Source organism: Eleutherodactylus coqui, chromosome 1 (assembly GCF_035609145.1).
Source record: "Eleutherodactylus coqui strain aEleCoq1 chromosome 1, aEleCoq1.hap1, whole genome shotgun sequence".
Taxonomy (NCBI): Eukaryota; Metazoa; Chordata; class Amphibia; order Anura; family Eleutherodactylidae; genus Eleutherodactylus; species Eleutherodactylus coqui.
The window spans coordinates 125,736,541-125,753,530 of NC_089837.1; the positions used below are offsets into that span (position 1 = coordinate 125,736,541).

The following is a 16,990-nucleotide window of genomic DNA, read 5'->3' on the forward strand; positions in this document are numbered from 1 at the left end:
CAAGTCCTGTCTTTTCTCACATGTACTAGTAACGGGCGAGAATACTGCTAGTGAAAATGAAACCATTGAAGTCAGTGGTTTTGTTTCATCCCGTTATGCGGCCTTGATTATCACTGCCTCATAACAGGGCAAATACACGCCCATGTGAATAAGCCCTAAGGGCAACTTCACATGACTATGCGCAAATACGCTTGCTGCAGCGTAGCATATTTGTGTGTGCATTAATGAGGTTTGAAGAGGGAGATTTGCACACGTCTGCTCATATTACTGTACTTTTTGCTCACGCATGGTCAGTTGACACGTGCGCACGACACTCTCTTTCCGTGGAATAAAAGGCTAATTAGCCTAATGAGGTCCAGAAGTGTTCTTTTCACTGTATTTTGCGCAGTGTTCTATGCTTCGGCTTGCATATTTTCACACCTCCCATAAACTTATATGGGACGTTTGCTCAAAAAGCAGGAAAATAGAGCAGGTCCTACATTATACGTGTGTGTGAAATGCATGCGCAAAACATGTTTGTGAGATTTTGTATGTGCAAATACCTTCGCAAACACGGTCATGGGAGGAAGACCTTAAGCCAAAGAAGGTGCTGGTGTGCGTGTTTGTGCAGGGTATTACTCATACTCGCATGTATATATGTGTGCATTTGCGCACCTACCATAGACATCTATGAGGCTTTTTGGTACGCAAATGCACACAAAATAGATTTTGTGTGTGCGAGAACCGACTGAGGGCGGCTTCACACAGGCGCAAGCATATTTGGACACACCTGAGCGCTGCGTATTTGCAGAATGAACAATTTTTTGCGCTCGCATCGGTTTGTTTTACTTTACTTTTTGCGCCCACTAGGCATGGTCATTTCTTCATGGCAAGCAAAGATGCAACAATTGAAATGGCTAATTAATTCTAGATGTGTTCCTTTTCCCAGCAGAATTACAGTGTTTCACGTATCTCCTTGAATATTGCGAGCGTATTTTCGCACCCCTCATTGACTTCTATGGGAACCTTTGATGCGTCTATACACAGAAAAATAAAGCATGTTCTATTTTTCTTTGCATATTCGAAATGCGTGTGCCAAATACGGAAATGTGAATGAACTCATTGAAATCAATAGGCTTTGCTTTCTGCTTATTGTATGTGCAAATACGCTCATGTATAGCCGACTTTAAAAGTATAACTGCAGTTTTCGAAAACTTCTGACATGACATAGCGGCATGTCAGAAGTTCTGATAAATGCGGATCCAGGAACTCAGAGCCACACCGATCACTAAAAAAAAGTTCACGAGCGCTCAGCCAATGGGCTCATATTTTTGGCTAATGAGGAGAGCTGAGTGACAATCACAGGTGAAGGGCACGCTACGCAGCTGACCGCTTCTGCCTTTTCATTTTTGCAATCTCAGCACCAGACTCCCACTGATCAAAACTTCTGACACATCGCTATGACATGTCAGAAGTTTTATTGTAAAGTGCACTTACTTTTTCACTGTACTGCAGAGGAAACATCAAAGTTTCATCCTTAGTATTCTCGGATTTCTTTCCCCTGCACCATATAAAGCGCCTGTACTATATATATAGCGGAATAAGAGATGTTTTTGTGATAACTGCCTTCTATCAGCTGACCTCACCTAAGTTAGCCATGCGAGTTCTGTGCATTTGAGCGATGTACAGAACCCATGTGATGTATTAACCATTATTTCTAATGGGTTAATTTACAAGGGTGATTATCCTCTTGCACTAATGGTGTGGGATGAAGGAATGACGCAGGTCCTATTTTCATGTGATTCACCCTGAAGAGTAGGACTTGAAATGTGCGATGTCTCGCACATCACACGGATACAGGGTGCCCATGTGCTATGCGATGTGATTTGAGCAAGAGATTCTCCGACGCAACTCAATATCGCCATGTATCACTTCAGTATGTAAAGGAAGTATATTAGGAGATCTTAAGGTGTAAGTCTGGAATTCGTAATGTCACTATTAGATGATTGAGCTTACAAGGGTTGTGACTTCACAATTCTTGCTTTGGGATTTCGTGCAACCGTCTATCTGGCAATCTGTGGCGCCCATAGTCACTGGTTCCATAGCAATCAGCTGGTCAGCTTTCTTGACGTGTCAGAGGCTCAACCAGCTGTTACTATGCCTTATAGCATACTGTACAGTACTTGGATAAAGGCTCAGCACTCCCTTGCTCGGCCTACATGGTTGTGTCTGTATGATGTCTTGACCATAATATTAACCATAATTCCCTTACTAAATCTATATTTCGTTCCCCACATTGGGCAAACTCCATCAGCTAGAGTTAGAACAACACACATTGATCCACTTCTAGTTCAAGCTCACCAAACACTACAAAAACAGCGGGTACAACTTAAGATTGAAAGCCCAATGCTTCATGAAGGACTTGTGATGGACTTTTTCTGTGACTCATTTATGGTGAACTGAAAATGCAAATGAAATCCAATGGAATCTGTGTGCTGCAAATGGCTATAAGAGCAAAAACACATGGGCTTATGCGCAACTACGCTCCCGCTACAGAGGCTAGTTGCGCATCAACAAGTTGTTTTTTTTCTTTGACTTTTTAAACTCCGCTCAAGAGTGCAAGTTTGAAAAAAACTGCGGGAAGATAGACCCTGCCCTATCTTTACCGCATGCAGTTAATACTACATACAGGAAGATAGGGCAAGTCCTGTCTTTTCTCACATGTACTAGTAACGGGCGAGAATACTGCTAGTGAAAATGAAACCATTGAAGTCAGTGGTTTTGTTTCATCCCGTTATGCGGCCTTGATTATCACTGCCTCATAACAGGGCAAATACACGCCCATGTGAATAAGCCCTAAGGGCAACTTCACATGACTATGCGCAAATACGCTTGCTGCAGCGTAGCATATTTGTGTGTGCATTAATGAGGTTTGAAGAGGGAGATTTGCACACGTCTGCTCATATTACTGTACTTTTTGCTCACGCATGGTCAGTTGACACGTGCGCACGACACTCTCTTTCCGTGGAATAAAAGGCTAATTAGCCTAATGAGGTCCAGAAGTGTTCTTTTCACTGTATTTTGCGCAGTGTTCTATGCTTCGGCTTGCATATTTTCACACCTCCCATAAACTTATATGGGACGTTTGCTCAAAAAGCAGGAAAATAGAGCAGGTCCTACATTATACGTGTGTGTGAAATGCATGCGCAAAACATGTTTGTGAGATTTTGTATGTGCAAATACCTTCGCAAACACGGTCATGGGAGGAAGACCTTAAGCCAAAGAAGGTGCTGGTGTGCGTGTTTGTGCAGGGTATTACTCATACTCGCATGTATATATGTGTGCATTTGCGCACCTACCATAGACATCTATGAGGCTTTTTGGTACGCAAATGCACACAAAATAGATTTTGTGTGTGCGAGAACCGACTGAGGGCGGCTTCACACAGGCGCAAGCATATTTGAACACACCTGAGCGCTGCGTATTTGCAGAATGAACAATTTTTTGCGCTCGCATCGGTGTGTTTTACTTTATTTTTTGCGCCCACTAGGCATGGTCATTTCTTCATGGCAAGCAAAGATGCAACAATTGAAATGGCTAATTAATTCTAGATGTGTTCTTTTTCCAGCAGAATTACACAGTGTTTCACGTATCTCCTTGTATATTGCGAGCGTATTTTCGCACCCCTCATTGACTTCTATGGGAACCTTTGATGCGTCTATACACAGAAAAATAAAGCATGTTCTATTTTCCTTTGCATATTCGAAATGCGTGTGCCAAATACGGAAATGTGAATGAACTCATTGAAATCAATGGGCTTTGCTTTCTGCTTATTGCATGTGCAAATACGCTCATGTATAGCCGACTTTAAAAGTATAACTGCAGTTTTCGAAAACTTCTGACATGACATAGCGGCATGTCAGAAGTTCTGATAAATGCGGATCCAGGAACTCAGAGCCACACCGATCACTAAAAAAAAGTGCACCAGCGCTCAGCCAATGGGCTCATATTTTTGGCTAATGAGGAGAGCTGAGTGACAATCACAGGTGAAGGGCACGCTACGCAGCTGACCGCTTCTGCCTTTTCATTTTTGCAATCTCAGCACCAGACTCCCACTGATCAAAACTTCTGACACATCGCTATGACATGTCAGAAGTTTTATTGTAAAGTGCAGTTACTTTTTCACTGTACTGCAGAGGAAACATCAAAGTTTCATCCTTAGTATTCTCGGATTTCTTTCCCCTGCACCATATAAAGCGCCTGTACTATATATATAGCGGAATAAGAGATGTTTTTGTGATAACTGCCTTCTATCAGCTGACCTCACCTAAGTTAGCCATGCGAGTTCTGTGCATTTGAGCGATGTACAGAACCCACGTGATGTATTAACCATTATTTCTAATGGGTTAATTTACAAGGGTGATTATCCTCTTGCACTAATGGTGTGAGATGAAAGAATGAAGTAGGTCCTATTTTCATGTGATTCACGCTCAAGAGTAGGACTTGAAATGTGCGATGTCTCGCACATCACACGGATACAGGGTGCCCATGTGCTATGCGATGTGATTTGAGCAAGAGATTCTCCGACGCAACTCAATATCGCCATGTATCACTTCAGTATGTAAAGGAAGTATATTAGGAGATCTTAAGGTGTAAGTCTGGAATTCGTAATGTCACTATTAGATGATTGAGCTTACAAGGGTTGTGACTTCACAATTCTTTCTTTGGGATTTCGTGCAACTGTCTATGTGGCAATCTGTGGCGCCCATAGTCACTGGTTCCATAGCAATCAGCTGGTCAGCTTTCTTGACGTGTCAGAGGCTCAACCAGCTGTTACTATGCCTTATAGCATACTGTACAGTACTTGGATAAAGGGTCAGCACTCCCTTGCTTGGCCTACATGGTTGTGTCTGTATGATGTCTTGACCATGATATTAACCATAATTCCCTTACTAAATCTATATTTCGTTCCCCACATTGGGCAAACTCCATCAGCTAGAGTTAGAACAACACACATTGATCCACTTCTAGTTCAAGCTCACCAAACACTACAAAAACAGCGGGTACAACTTAAGATTGAAAGCCCAATGCTTCATGAAGGACTTGTGATGGACTTTTTCTGTGACTCATTTATGGTGAACTGAAAATGCAAATGGAATCCAATGGAATCTGTGTGCTGCAGTTTGGAGACTGATTGAGCATACTGGCGCCATTGTACTATTTGTCATACATTGCAGTTTCTCTGTCCTGATAATTTGAACTGTATTTGTGCAGTGCTGAAAATAATCCAACCTAAGGCCAATGTAAGACAGCTGGTGCATGGCCGCATTTCAGCATCCATACTATGATCTCAACACGCATTTCGCCCACAATACTACCAAAGTGGCCTTAGAGCACCATAGGACTAGAGCCATCTGAAATTAGCTTTAGGGCAGACTCACTCCACTGTTTGCGCAAAAACACACACGGTAGTGCAATAAATTTGCATTAAATCATAAACGTTGCACTTTTGTGCACATATTTGCCCATATTACTGTACGTTTTGCGCTGGCTGGGCCATTTCACTTGGACTGCGTCTCGAGTTAAATGGCTATTTAGCCTAATTAGTTCTTTTCGCTGCATAATCACAGGGTATTGGGTACGCACTCCTATGGGGCTTTGGTGCACATATGTGCACTAAAATAAACCATGCTGTGTCTTTTTACGCATGCATAATGCATGCGCAAAAACAGAAGATAATATCAAGCCCATTGAAATCAATGCGTTCTATTCTCTACGTATTGCTTGTGCAAGAACGCATGCAAATACGTGTGAGTCCGCCCTTAGGCAGATGCCTCAGGTGGCAAGTTTTGGGGTCAGCATTATAAAAAAAAATAGGACACATTAATGAAAAATTGTATCTTTTAAATGATTACCTTGTGCAAAAACTTGTAGGTGACGTCCAAAAAAAATTCACCAAAATATGCAATTGGTGGAAGTCCTCCTTCTAAAACACGTAATACATCTGACCAAGTGTGCCTCGCTGAAGGGGTTTTTAACGATGAAAACATTGCTTACAGCACATAAGTTTGATCTCAAGCAGAGCATAACAAAAATTGCCATCCAGATGTTTTAGAATGATGATGCAGATCTTTGTTACATTTCGCAACATTGTCTTTCTATTTTAATGTTGCTGATACAGAAGTGCGAACTGATATTTATGGTGAGTCTAATACCTAATACTATAATTCATATTATTATACAATTTATTCACACAATGATCAACATCATCCAAAGTCTTCTAAACTGCAGCCAGGCTATCGTTTAATTAACCTTATCCTCCCAAAGAAACATCTGCTCCCATTAATATGTATCAATGCAGCCATCTCTGCTGTGAGTATTTAATAAAACATATATTTCCCTCAGTTCACTGCCAGAGCAATGCCTTGGTGACATGTCAAGGTTGCAGACACAAGAAAGCAATGAAGGGCTTTTACTTTCAGGGAGTGTGATAGAGTAGCATGCTGCGAGAATTTAACCCAATCATAACTGCATCACTAAGTTCATCACTTCTACTCTCTATTTCATATCCTAATAGAAAATCTACAGTGCAGTAGCAGATCTAAGGCATACATAGAGAATAATGATATGGTCTATTACATGACACATTGCTTTTTATTGATAGTACATTGAAAGAGCATGCTTTTACCATGATTGGAAGCCAGAGAATGACTTTAGATAATGCAAGTATCAGGGAAAAGCGCTTCTGAGCATACAGCACGGTCATGCTCCTGCTTCCTCTCATGCCGCTTGTGCAGTGCTGAACATCACCCAGACTCCTCTTGTACACAGGCTCTGAGCTCGCACAATTCTCATTGAAATTCTTCAAGGTTTTTCCAGCAGGATTATCAGGAGACATAGACGAGGCGTTGCTGCCCAGAGGTGTATTGGGGGTTTGGTAACCTTTTGAGATGTCTCTATAAGTGAAATATAGTAGTTGTTCCTGGTTTTCTGAGCAAAGCAACTGGTGAGTTAGAGGGACAGAGAAGACCATCAGAAGACAAAAGCAGAAAGAATAAAAAGCGAATAAAAAGAGCACATAAGAACTGGTGCAATCTATAAGGCATCCCCAAGATGTGGCACTGTAAGCACCCCAACCACAAAAAGGAAGTGCACTTATTAGCAAACTCACAAGCCATGTGCTGACAATTGCCCATGATATCTTAGGAGGCATTCTGGTAGTTTCATAGTTTGCTGGTTTGGTCGCTGTGCAGAAGTTATAAGAAATTATTATAGATGCCTTTAAATTGCTTGATACTCCCTGAAACAAGTAGAGGAACGCTCCGGCTGTGCACAGTGGCTGAAAAAGCAGGTTGTTAGTCCATTGTTTTACCATGAAGATAGAAGCAGGTACCACACATAGTAAGTCGTCCACACATAGGGAAGCCACTAACATAGACAACGCAGATCTGTTCTTTGATCTCACCAAGGACACCAGAGAATAAATGCTGCTCACCAACACAATCAATGTCAGTGTCAGCGTAAGACTAAAAAGAAATATACTATTAGTAGACGGGGATTTTGGGGTCTCTGTACTTAACCTGGTGCTATTTGCATACAGAAGAGTAGTTGGAACCGACATTGCTTTGGATTGTCTATTCTCTACTTCCTCTAATATATGATGAGTTTTACTGAAAATGCATCCATATTGCTCCAAGGTTCCTTTAATTTCCCTCTAAAAGCCAAAAAATGACCATTTTCTCAACTTCGTCTTTCTTGCCAAAGTTTCACTGTAGTAAAAGTTCAATGTAAGCTGCAGATTATCTCCTCAAGAAGAGTAGTGGGAGCCAAACTCATTCTGAGATGTACCGTTCCTTATAGAAGTGTCCGCAGCTGTAAAGTTCAGAATCCATGGAGTAAGGAAAGGGTAAGGAGGCAGCATCTCCATCCTTTACACAAACCTGCGTAGACTGTTAGGTGAGGTGTGGAGAGAGCGGAGGACCGGATGCAATCAGAACATGTTTGCTCTGTGAAGACGGTAGTAGAGTGAGATGTTCTTTGAATCAGTCTGTGCAGAGCTGCGGGAGGGTGGAGTCTGCTTCCAGCTCTCAATAGGAAGAGAAATAAAAGCACGAGTACTGTATGATGTATGCAATCTTCTCTCCACATATTACTGGAGTTTCTTTGTACAACTGTTCATCTATAAACCTGTTGTGTCACTGAATCTTTTATGCTCATAGTCACTAGGTCTATAACATAAGGAAGCTTATGAGCAGTCTACTTCTTTCATTTTAATTTCAAAGTACGTATTTTATTTCAGATATTCCTAAGCAATTCCAAGAGAACTTATCAGTATGCTAGAAGTCAATTTTACAGGGTTTTCTCTTTACTATAGACATTTCTATGAGAGAAGAGCAGTTTGCAGTGAAAACAGGTCACATTCTGTTAATTATTGCAGTTCTTCGTCCAACATGCCGCCACACTGCTTCATACGCTCCATGGGCTATGAACCAGTAGTAACTCCATTCCATATAATGTTGTTTGTCTGTCTGTATAGCCATCTCTGAGCAGGTGAACAGGAAGGAGCAAATAAAGAGAACCTACAGTTATGGGATGAAATTCTGTCTCAGGACCAGATATTACCTGCAGTTGTTTTTCTCTGTGGTCCCTACAATTTGCTGGTTCCAAGTCCCGTTTACAGCCATTCAAGATGGTCGATGCAATCTTCAGTCTACCTAATTCCCACAGTGCATTGATAGTGTTGGACTACCAATACACCGTGCCTACTCTCTGATTGGCCAGAGCTGCTAATGTGATCAGCACTGACCTATCAGAGATCAGTGTACAGTGTGGATCAGGTGGTTAGAAAATGTTGCAGCCATCTTTGACAGCTGAAACGAGGTGCAGAATCGGCTGAGTGGACAACTGCAGTTATGGTAATACACCCTCCTATGCCTCCTGTCCCAGGACAGAATTTTGTCTTGAACCGAGAGGGTCACTTTAAGTCACACTTACTAACTTGACTGGAACATCCAGAAGACTCCCAAAAGTTAAGCTCATGTAAGAGTAGCAAGTCTTCCAGGCACCGTAGAAGCCTATAGAAACCTCCGAAAAAGCAGCTCCATGAATTTTTATTGTGTGTGGTGCTGCAATACTGTGTCATCAGACTCAGTCCTGGTACATCAGGGGAGTGTGGCAGGTAAAATAGGTGGGGGTTTGTATATACCTAAAAAGAAATCTGGTGGCATGCTTCACACACCTCACACTCCCAGGTAAAGATTTCAGAAGGTTTAAAAGTATGGGTTATGTTCTTTGAAAACAGAACAGCTGTTAAGTGAAAGCAATTCTTGCCTTTTTCTGCTACACTGATGCCTCTGTTAAAATGGACATGCGACTATCTCATGGATACATAATCCCCAGCAGTTTAGGACCAGCTTTGTTCGATCAGCAGGAAAAGGACATTATGGTTTTTGACAAACAGAGCTTAATCTAATTTAAGTGGCTGTAGCTCACTCAGTTTTAGCAGTGCTATTGATTCTTGGCTTAAACATGACATCAACATCATGTCAGTAGCGCTTACAAAACTGGACCTATACCCCTTTGAAGTGGGTTTGGAAATACTGAATTTAATTCATTTATTTTTGTCACCATCAGCAGAGGAGAAAGGAAGGGGGAAAAGAGACAAGCTGGCAGCAAAGAAAATCTGTGATTCTCATGTCTGTCCCAAGGGAGGAGGTAATTTGAATTTTTGTTTATGTTTTCAACCCCCAGCAATCAGAGAGCATATTTGCTCTTTCATTGTCACATATAAGGGTTTTTCCTAAAAAAAAGAGTGAAAAGATGAGGACTCATCTAATCACTCCTCTACACCTTTTCATCCCACATATGCTCCAGGCATTGCTGACCGTGGCATCTAAACATTTTTACAGAAAAAAAACCTCCCTTCCTTACATAAGGTTTTAGATATTGGAAAAATAAAAAGAACAATAAAAAACTGCACATAATTGGTATTGACACATCCATAACAACTCATACTATAAGGGTGAATCACACAGAGAATTTTTTTGGAAAACATACTTGTAGATTTCGATGCACTTTTTTGAGCCAAAGCTGGAAGTGGTTTACAAAAGAATAAAAACTATTAAGGAAGGATTCACACTTCTGATTCCTGCTGGATCAACTTCTGGTTTTACCTCTAAAAACTGAATCAAAAACTTCAAGTCTGTTTTCTAAAAAGTGCTGTGTGTAGCCACCTGTAGGAGTGCAGTGTACAGAGGAGCCTGCAGAGGGGGTTAGACAGGCATTCTGGCACCTGCAGAAAAATAGAAAACACCTGGGTGTGGTAGGAAGTAAGATAAAAGATTAGTTTCTGTCACACTCAGGAGATAGAAAGCTGAAAGGGCGGTTAGGGAGGCATGTCAGGGACTTGGAGCCTGAGGTCCAGTGTGGACCAATCTGGGCCCATCACGCCAGTCTAGAAAGAGGAGGACGCCCTCTAGATGCCCCGAAGGCTTAGTGACAGGGACCCTGTGGGTTTGTGTACCCTGGACTGTATGATATGCTGTTCACATTGTTATGCTGATAAAAAATACTGTCAGGCACCAGAGTTTTAAAGAAATCCAAGTTTCTGGAGCTGTTCCTACATGTGTGCTTCCCTTGTCCGGACTGGGAAGGACTTCTGCAGGTGAGTAATCCTACTCGCCACACACCCTAAAACATTATATTATTTATCCAGAATGGTAAATTCTGTAAATTACTCTGCTATTTGTGCTTACATGTGGACTGCTGTCATTCATTGCTCAGGGTTTAGTTTAGAACCCACTCCACAGTACTGTGCAAAAGTTTTCAGAAGGTGTGGAATTAATGCCGCAAAGTAAGAATGCTTTTAAAAATAGAAGTGTTAGTAGTTTATTTGTGACTATTAACACAATTCTGAGTAAATGAACTAAATCAAATCAATATTTGGTGTGACCACCCTTTGCCTTCAAAACAGCATCAGTTCTTCTAGGTACATTTGCACAAAGTAAGAGATTTTGTAGGATTACAGTCAGGAGTGTGATTAACCAATTATACCAGACAGATGAAAACGATCATCATTTTCATATGCAAGTTGAAAAACAGTCATTAACTGAAAGAGAAACAGCTGCTTGGAGGCTTAAAACTGATTGAGGAACAGTCTAACTGCTACAAAGGTGAGGCTGTGGAAGGCAGGTCATACACCATTGCAAGAATGAGCACAGTAACAGGATGCAAAGTAGTTATACTAAGTCAGCAAAGTCTCTCCCAAGCGAAGGTTTCAAAGCAGACTAGTGTTTAAAGCTCTTTTGAAGAAGCACAAAGAAATAGACAACATTGAGGACTGTAGACACAATGGTTAGGCAAGGTAAATTAGTGAAGCAGATGAGACACATGCTTACTTCCCTTTGAAATTGGAAGATGTTCAGAAGTGCCATATGCTTAGAACTGCAAAAGGTAATGGTGTCAGAAAAATTCACCGAACAGCCAGTTATGGTGGAGCGATTACCAATGCACGACAACTAAGGGATCCGACCCGATCCAAAATTACAGTCCATATAAGACAAAGTCCAGCTTGACACAGACTCCGGTGGAGGAATAAAAGTGACCCCCTTTGGGATGAATTTGCACCTTAAATGGATTTCTTTCTTATATCAGCTCAGAACTGGCAGAAACCAGTGGGACCCATGTGTACCTATCTGCTGTTCTGAGAAGTTTGGCCAGAAGTGGTTTTCATGGAAGAATTATGGCACAAAGCTATAACTTTGATGTACAAACAAAACCAAGCTACACAACTATGCACAAAAACATAGGAATTGGGGTGCAGATAAATGGCAGCAAGTGATCTGGACTGATCAGTCAAAATATGAAATATCTGTCTGTAACAAAAAGCAGTTTATTTACTGAAGCAGTACAATAATGAATGACTGCAGGTAACAGTGAAGTATGGTGGAGGTTCCTTGTAAGTTTATGGTTGCATTTCAGCAAATGGATTTGAAGATTTAGTCAAGATTAATAGTGTCCTGAATGCTGTGAAATACAGGTGGATGTTTATCCATTATGCAATGTCATCAGGAAGGCATCTGTTTGACTCCAAATTCTGCAGCAAGACAATGACCCCAAGCATAAACCCAATGTCATTAAGAACTATCTTCAGCATAAAGAAGAACAAGGAGCCCTGTAAGTGATGTTGTGGTCCCCACAGAGACCTGATCTCGACATTATCAACTCAGTCTGGGATTACATGAAGAGACAGAAGGATTTGAGCCAGCCTATAACCACAGAAGATCTATGCTCAGTTCTCCAAGATGTTTGGAACAAACTCCCTGCTGTGTCTCGTCAAAACCCATATGCAAGTGCACCAAGAAGAATTGGTGCTGTTTTGAAGGTAAAGGGCTGTCACACCAAATCTGGAATTGTTTTAGATTTCTCTTTTGTTCAATCACTTAGCATTTTGCTAATTGACAAAAAGAAAACTATTAACGCTTCTAGGTTTCTAAGCATTCTTACTTTTTCCATACACAAGTATTTTTTTCCATCCACAACAACCACAACTGCCTAAAACGTTTGCACAGTGCTGCTATAGTTCTTAGGATCGATGGGAGTTCAAGTGGCTGCATGACCTTTGCATCTAAAGTTATCCCGTGTCCTGTGAACAGGGAATAACGTTAGATTTTGGTGTAACCCTGTTAAATCCTGATCAGACTTATTTTTCCAGCACATCCCACAGATGCTTGGGATCAGTTGAGATGGATGGAGAATTTCGAGGCCAAGTCATTACCTTCAACTCTTTCTCATGTTCCTCAAACCATTCCGTAGGAGAGTGCACTATCCTGGTGAAAGAGGTGACTACTAGAGATGAGCAAGCACCAAAATGCTCGGGTGCTCGTTACTCGAGTCGAACGTTCAGTGATGCTCGAGAGTTCGTTTCGAGTAACGAACCCCATTGAAGTCACTGGGAGACTTGAGCATTTTTGTATATGACTGGTGCTCCGCTAAGGTTTTCATTTGTGAAATCCCAAAGTCATGTAAAAAACACAGAAATGGATAGGGCAGGCGAGGAGCAACATGCAGGGCTGCATTTCGCGCTCCGAGGTCTCACTATTAAGCCACAATAGTGGCAAGAATGACCCCCCCCCCCACTGTCAGCATAACGATTGTTCTCCTCTGCCACAGCTGTTACAGCTGTGGCAGAGAAGAACGATGTTAGCCCATTGAATTCAATTTTGCCGGCAATACAGCCGGCTCCATTGAAAGCAATGGGCTGCCGGCGAGCGCGGGATGAATTTTCGGGAAGGGCTTAAAAATATAAGCCCTTACCTGAAAAAAGAAAGATTTTGGTGTAAAAAAGAATAAAAATGCAGGCATTCTCTTCAATGGAGCCGCTGCTGCTGCCGGCGACTCCATTGAAGACAATGGTCCGCTGGCACACCTGAATTCTTTTTCAGGGAAGGGCTTTACATATAAGCCATTCCCTGGAAATGAATTAAAAGTGATTTAAAAAACAAAAAAAATAGATACCCTTCAGCTGCCGGGGCACAGCTGCGTCTTCTCCTGCTGTCCCCTGCACTGTGGTGCTGAACTGCTGAAGGGTATCTATTTTTTTTTGTTTTTTAAATCACTTTTAAAAAACCCGCACGAAAATGGAGCATGGTCCAGATTTTTTCATGCTCCATTTTTTTTAAAATCACTTTTATTGACCATCCGCGGGTATTTATCTACCCACGAGTGGTCAATGCATCCCTATGGGATGCGGATCCGCGGGCAGGAGAAGAGTTAAAATCCGCTGCGGATTTTAATTCTTCTTTTGCCCGTGGACATGAGGCCTAACAATTTTGACAGAAATTTGTGCTACTATGAGCCGCAGAGGGTGGGCTTCTTTAGGATGCGTGTGGCCATCTGCACCTTGTGTTTCCACCCGTAGGGTGGGCCTCTACTCTTCCCTGCTTCTCCCCATTACTTTCGTGAGTCAACCAACTTGATCAGGGCTTAGGGTCAGGGAAGCAAGAGCTGCAATGAGCTCACATATAGCAGTGTAGAATTTTTAAGGACTGGCGGGGTACACTGGCTCAGGGTAGGGAATGGGGCATCTAAAGGGCTGCCTTCGACTGGAGTCCAGTCCCTGGACCTGGGAGAAACAAACAGTACTTGCTGTCAGTGCTTAGTATGCCTCTATGGGCCACTGCTATCATATTAGCAAAGCCTGGATGGAGTCAGCGCCGAGATAGCATACTGCCTCTTCCCCTTCCTCCTCCACTGTTCAACTGAGCAAATGGCAGGACGAGAGGAAGTAGTGTGAAGAAGCAGAGCCCTCCCAGCGCAGTTCCCTGCAGCATTGTCGTTGGCATTCCCAACATTTTCAATGTTGTTGTTGGGGGGGGGGGCGCTTTTTTGGTGTTTGCCCTATTGGTCAAGTTGCCTAGAAACATCTCTGTCAGTAACACTATACAAAAACCCATCTTGTTTTACATAACATTGTTCTGGATATTTCCAGAGGTATCAATGAGGTGGATGAAACTGAAATCTTATTTCTGTTATTTTTATAGAAGATGAATATATCCAGTTATATCCAGCCAGGGGCAGCTGCTTTAGGATTTAGGTATTGTTATATTGAGAGGAAGAATAGAACATGTTTCAGATTTTTATCATGGTTATCAGTAGATGCCACACAGTGGGATTTAACCCTTCATATTCTGTAGTAGGATTGTGGACAGATATGGTATGTACAATATAGTGTAAAATACATATGCTGCTTAAAAAAATAAATTAACACTTAAATCACCTATCAGATCTCGAAAGACTTGTACTCAGTGTTAATCTTCTCTCATCTATGAAGAGAAGAGGGCACCAATGAACAACAGAATTGGCAGGTTTGATATTGGCACCCCAGTTTAGCTGCACGGTTATGGGTTGTGAGCATGAGTCCCACTGCAGAACATTGGGCCCTCATGGAGTCCTTCTGACAGTTTGGCTAGGAACATGCAGACCAGTAGTCCGCTGGAGGTCATTTTGTAGGACTCTGGCAGGATTCATATCCCTAAAGTTTAAGTGATTAAGGGACATTTGACTTCATTTACAATAATTCATCTTACATCTACGTATTTCTTTTGTTTTCAAGATTCTTGCAGTATCTCCTATTGTCTTTTCCCCTGACAGGTTTGTTCCTCTTCCCAATCTAGCTTACAGTGAGTCACTTGCTCTTCCCATTACCTTTCTTAGATCAGCTTCACCGTTGGCCAATCTTCGGAGCTGCTCATTCTCAGCTATCTTCTGCTTCAGAGCCACATCAGCCTCCATCTTCAGTTGCATTACTTCAGTAATGGTGACTAACTTCTCAGTCAAGTACCTTCTTGATTCAGCCTTATGTCTTGCAGCTTCCTCCTCAGTTACTGACCTTCACCTCTCTGCCTCTTTTGTGAGAGCTCGCCACCTGGCAGCTTCCTCTTCTGTCAATGACCATTGTTTCACAGCCTCTTCTGCATGAGCACTCAGCCTAAAAACTTCTTCTGCAAGTCCTCTTGCTTAATTTTCTTCATCGACCACCCTCTGCTTGTGCTCTTTCTCAGCAGTGTGACACACGACTTCTGCTTCATCCTTGGCCTTCAGCAGAACTTCTCTCTCAGCACATACCTTTCCGAGCTCTTCTTTGAGCTCTTGTCTTCCCTGTTTTACCTCCACTTGAGGTGGGAGCACTCCTCCTCCAGAACCATGTGCTACTGCTCACCTTTATTTTCCGCTGTCCTCAGCTACATTAGCTCTTGTTCAGACTACAGTTTATAGGAAGCAGTTTCTTCATTCATTTTTTTCTGTCTCTCCAGCTTTTCTTCCAGGCTGGCCTTAACCTGATGTGAATTGTTTTGCTCTACCCTAACACTTTCTAGCTTCTCCTGAAGTCTACGTTCCTCCAACTTGCCATGAACTACTCCTTTACCTTCCCACTGTTGACTTACATTTTCAACAGGACCTAGGGACCAAACTCTTTTCTCTACTTTCTCTTTTCTGTCTGCCCCTTGTAAGGCCAGTTTCACAAGGCTGAGAAAATGGTGCAAGATTTGTGTGTTGCGAGACCCACAAATATGAACCCCAATTCTTTTGAATGGAGTCATAAACAGGAGCGATTTTCTTTTTCCCTGCACCGCATCGTAATGCAGGAGAAAGATCCCTGTATGTTCCTTGGAATGCATCGCCCATTGATTTCAATGGGAGCTTTAATACATCACATTGCTCTCACATGCCATGCGATGTGCATGCAAGTGCGAAGCGAGGTTTCCCATTGAAATCAATAGGAAACACTTCCGATCCTCTATTACACGGGAAACTCACGTAATAGGGTCGGAACATCACCGATTGGAGGCATTTTTGCCTAAAAAACGCTTCATATCCGCGGGTACATCAAAAGTTCATGAGCACCGAGTTTTACAGCCTGATTTTATGCTCATCCTTGTTTAGTAAGCTTTGCTGTAGGAGTGCTATTACTGCACTCACCCACTCACTACCCCTTGTATTAACTATATCACAGGAAGGACAACGAAAATTAACATTCCTAGTATACTCCAGAAACTCATACATTTTCATTATGCCACATATGTTACACTTGAACATAGCAGACATTTGGTTGCTACTAGCTACGACATAAGTTTACACAAAACTGTAACTGGTGACACCACTCTTTGGTTTGACAGTAACCATAATAACCTCGTTACATTTAATTTCTGCATTAGCATTCAACACTTCATCATTTGTCTATCCTGAGGAATTGCCACTTCAGCAACACTCATCTTACACACCCTTCTCTCACTTGTAGGAGTCAGCAGGTTGCTTTTAGGGAGTACATGCCTTTCACCAAAGACACTGACTGCAACAGCATCCGTTGGGTTAAACTTGAGACTAGCACTTTCAACACATAACTCGCTCTTATTGTTGCTAGTTACCATGACATCTAGAGGCAAATGACTCAGGTGTGCCTCACTTAACTTAGCTTCACTCTCTTTAGAAACCAATTCACATTGTACAGACT

General features: G+C 42.1%; 1 protein-coding gene across 1 annotated transcript in view; it reads right to left on the reverse strand.

Moving 5' to 3' along the window:
- The window catches only part of GPR149 (G protein-coupled receptor 149), a 101,951-nt gene extending 86,681 nt beyond the window's left edge, over nt 1-15,270 (reverse strand). Inside the window, exons 1-2 of the mRNA XM_066602422.1 lie at nt 15,184-15,270; nt 6,668-7,693 (exon numbers count right to left, since the gene is read on the reverse strand). Coding sequence (XP_066458519.1) covers nt 6,668-7,693; nt 15,184-15,270 — 1,113 coding nt within the window. The remainder of the gene's footprint in view (nt 1-6,667; nt 7,694-15,183) is intronic.
- Between the last annotated feature and the right edge of the window lie 1,720 nt (nt 15,271-16,990).